This window comes from Centruroides sculpturatus, unplaced genomic scaffold (genome assembly GCF_000671375.1).
Source record: "Centruroides sculpturatus isolate CEXI.00-Female unplaced genomic scaffold, Cexi_2.0 scaffold1331, whole genome shotgun sequence".
Lineage (NCBI taxonomy): Eukaryota > Metazoa > Arthropoda > Arachnida > Scorpiones > Buthidae > Centruroides > Centruroides sculpturatus.
The window spans coordinates 104707-108676 of NW_019385607.1; the positions used below are offsets into that span (position 1 = coordinate 104707).

Genomic DNA, 3970 nt, shown 5'->3' on the forward strand with positions numbered 1-3970 from the left:
AAGTATCTCAGAAAAAATATATTACATTGTTACCAAAATTCCAGTTACATTTTTCAAATACTTCTAACTTGCAGATCTGTAGATCAGGTTGTACGTTCCACTCCAAATTATCAATTTGCTTCCTATATATCGATTAATTTCTATCTACATCTGATTGTTGGTTTTACACACAGCACCATCTATTGGAAAAAATTTTTTTTAAAATATATATTTATATTCACCAAAATAGATGTACCGTCACTGAGAAGTAGCACATAGCACTTGCCTGCATGGAACATATACTGTACATAGTAGTGTTTTGCCTGTTAGATAGTCGGGTTGGTCATGTATCTATTCAGGGGAAATTTTGAATCAAAGTAACATTACTTCCATTCTAAACTGGAAGTTCATGTATAGTTAATCTGGGCCTCCTGCCCTAAGCTTTCCACACTTTCATCTAATTCCTTTCTCAAGATTAAGGAAGGACAAAGTGTAAGACAGATGGGACAACAGTCAGAATTTATAGGTCTACAGTTTTTCAAATTGCAGTCCAATAATTTTTCTATAAACGTGATATTTACAAGAAGATACTTCCCACATTGTTTAAATTTTGGGAACAGATTATTTTTTTTATGTGATAAAGAGATTGTATATTGTAATAATGCTGGAATAATTCCTTTTATTTAAACAAGTTTTATATCAAGTATTTGGGACATTAAGATTAGCACACATGGGGCCATTACGACCTGTCCAACATGGATCACTTTTTTCAAATATTAATACTAGACTGGTATTAATTAGTGTAGTCGTTGACCATTCTCTTTTCTGGGAAGAGGGCAACGACTACTTTTGGTCAAATTACTTCGACCCCCTTCTGCAATAGTCCCTTCTTTCTATTGGATCAATGATATAGTGGCATTCAAATAGGAAAATAGGTAATGATACAAGGTTACCAGCAAGCACAAAATATGTTTTAAGTGGTTACACGGGTGCTGTTTTTCAATATTTGGTCTATTTTTGCAAAATTTGATTTGAATGGAACAGTTTGTTAGAGCTAACATTAGAAAAAATATGATATGATACAATACTATACAGGTTACAATACTATTTGCTCGTCTGCAAGGGGGGAAAATGTACCACTATTGCCTTTTTCCACAGGTTGCACAATAAATTTCAATTAGTCCACTGTTTTTCAAAAGTAAGGAACGGTGTGGTAGATTTTTGATTCCTTGACGTGATAAATAAACAATCATTTCTGGAAATTAATTTAATAGAGATACAGGGCCACAAACTATATTTTTGTTATCTGACAATCTGACCAGATTCAAAACGTTCAAGTTTGGTTTGGAAACCTTGAATTTTTGGGCAGCCTGTTCCTATTGTGGGTCTGGCTAAACTTGTGACTGAAGACTTGATTTTGTTTTAGGTTGTGTCTAGGACAAGAAAAAAAGTAAAATAACAAAGACTATTATAAATATTTAGTCAAACCTTCAATGGTGGCAGAAAACAACCGTTACTGCCCTCGGATTGGGAAGACTAGAAGCAGAAACAGTTAAAAACAGATTTTGAATGAATTTGTCGCTCTTTTAAAATAATAAGTTTATTGAGATTGCTTCAGATCGAAGTAATACCATAAAATAATCTAATTTTATCGAATAAAATATATTCAAATACAAACATTTCATATTATGTAAAATTGTTTTTTTTTCCTTTTTTTTTATTATTTATGATTTAAGATTTTTAAACAACACACTTGTATAAAATGTATCTCCCCCAATTAATTTTCTACAATACAAAGAACATACATCACTTTCAAAATATCTCTGGGAAGTCTGGGATCCTATTGTTGACCGTTACAAATCTCAAGACAAAGAAATATACTTGTACATACTTGCCTGATTTAAATTCGTAATAAATGAATATATATACATATATTTAAATATATTTTTTAATATATATATACATATATTCGGATAGTTTAAGATGAAGTTTGATTTAATTCTTTCTTAAAATTTTCCACTGATGAAAAAACTGATACATTTCTTCGAAGTTTTAAATAAAAGTCAAAAAAATTATCTTCCGCTGAAGATGACAGACGTCGACTTCTTTGGCATTTCCTATAATTTAAAGTGACGCTGATATGCAGTTGGCTTTTCTGCCTCATAAATATCGTAAATTTGGCTAAAATAATCGCGTTAACGATTTAAGAGAGATTGAGTGGCTAGTAAGAGTATTTTGTGTCTACTGAATCGATTCGAAGGGTTGTTTTGGATGAAAGTCGTTAGTTTTTGATGGAGGCTTCCTAGTATCGAAGGAAGATGTTGTTGCGTTCTTGTGTCTTTCGTGTCCAGATTCATCACAGCTTCTTCTAGATATCTGAAATTTTTTAAACTTTGTTGTAAAAAAGGATACATCCTTAATACGTGACATAACTGCAAAGTATACTCACTTCAATTTCAGTTCAGTGTGTGTGGAGATGTCGCCGGATAATTGTTGAATGAGCGATAGCAGAACCGGTTGTTGGAGTGGGCATGGAATCTGGCTAAATATTTGATTAGGATTTGCCGTCTCGCACGTAAATATCACAAGATTCAAGTCGGCCGCTGTCAGAGCCTGAATTAAAAATAAACTATCAATTAATTTTGTCAAGAATAGACATTCTGATAATATGAATGTATTTAAATTTAATGAAATTCTATGAATAAAAAAGCAAAAATTATATTCTAAGATCTGTAGAAGACTAAATATAGATAAAATTAGATTAAAAGTTTCAAAAAGCTGTAAGATGTGTACACTTTCTGTGTACTGAAATGAAACTTAAAACTAAGAAAGAATGGTATATCATCTTGTTATGCGAATAGAAACACAAATGCACCAAGAATATCATATGGAATACCATTCATTCTGCAAGACTATTCACCAATTGAGTTCATGACATGACATTTATAACTTTGAAACTAGGCACCCCGGATGCTGCAAGAAGGATGTTCATCTTGCACAACTCATTGTCGTAATGAAGTTGTATCCTCCACAAATTGTAATTTTGAAAATAAGAGAAGAAAATGCTTGTTTGAGACAAAGCATTACATTTACTCATAGCAATCAGAAACTAGATTTTATTGATCCAAACAAATTTTAAAAAATAAACAAATTGACCATGTTTTTATCTTAAATTTCACAGGAACGAGAAAAAACAATACCAGATAGACAAGTTGAGATATACAGGTTCTTACCGTCAATCAAACCTATTACTGTGTACGGTATTTTCTTAATACAATAGTAAGTACTGTATATACGTGTATGTTTTATTATATCTAACAGAAATAGTTTGTCAATAGTGTCTGATGCCTACCTTCCTTCAACCAATGAGATGCAAGCCAAACGTGTAGCAAATCTGAGAAAAGCAGCATTAACTGCAACTATGTACTGTATTACAAGAGATGTTCTTTGACCGAAGTTTATCATCAAAATGTAGTTGCCAAGCTTAAATTATGGACTGAAGGTTTCAGTTACAAATTCAAAGATAAACATGGAAAATATATTGAATCTAGGCTGAAAATGCAGAGGGAAAATAATTTTCAATATAAAGAGGTTTTTGAAATAAGCATGTTTGAGATAAAGGTTCAATGCTACTTTGATATTTTTATCCTTATAGTTTGAATTGCTATTTGTTTAAAATCTTTTAAGTTAACAAATTACAGTAGACCCCCCTATAACGCTTAGATACGTTCCATGCTAACCGAAAATTACGTTGTAGGAATGATTAAATACATGAGCCAATCGCAGCCCGATAGGTGTGAACTTTACGGACTAAGGCTGTTCGAAAGGTTTTCTTCTATAAAATTAACCGATTCTAGACTAATTCGACTCAACATTTCCAAAATACGTATAATTTTTTGGGAATAATCTGTATAAACTATGCTATAAACAAAAAATTGTAGGATTACTTACACCGTTCGACTACGCCGTTGCTTAAAGCTGGTTTTCATCG

At 31.9% G+C, this 3970-nt stretch overlaps 1 protein-coding gene across 1 annotated transcript in view; it reads right to left on the reverse strand.

Moving 5' to 3' along the window:
* Positions 1–297: 297 nt before the first annotated feature.
* LOC111640548 (enhancer of mRNA-decapping protein 4-like) overlaps positions 298–3970 on the reverse strand; it is a 71114-nt gene continuing 67441 nt past the window's right edge. Inside the window, exons 28-29 of the mRNA XM_023386561.1 lie at positions 2429–2592; positions 298–2355 (exon numbers count right to left, since the gene is read on the reverse strand). Coding sequence (XP_023242329.1) covers positions 2175–2355; positions 2429–2592 — 345 coding nt within the window. The 3' untranslated portion in view covers positions 298–2174. The remainder of the gene's footprint in view (positions 2356–2428; positions 2593–3970) is intronic.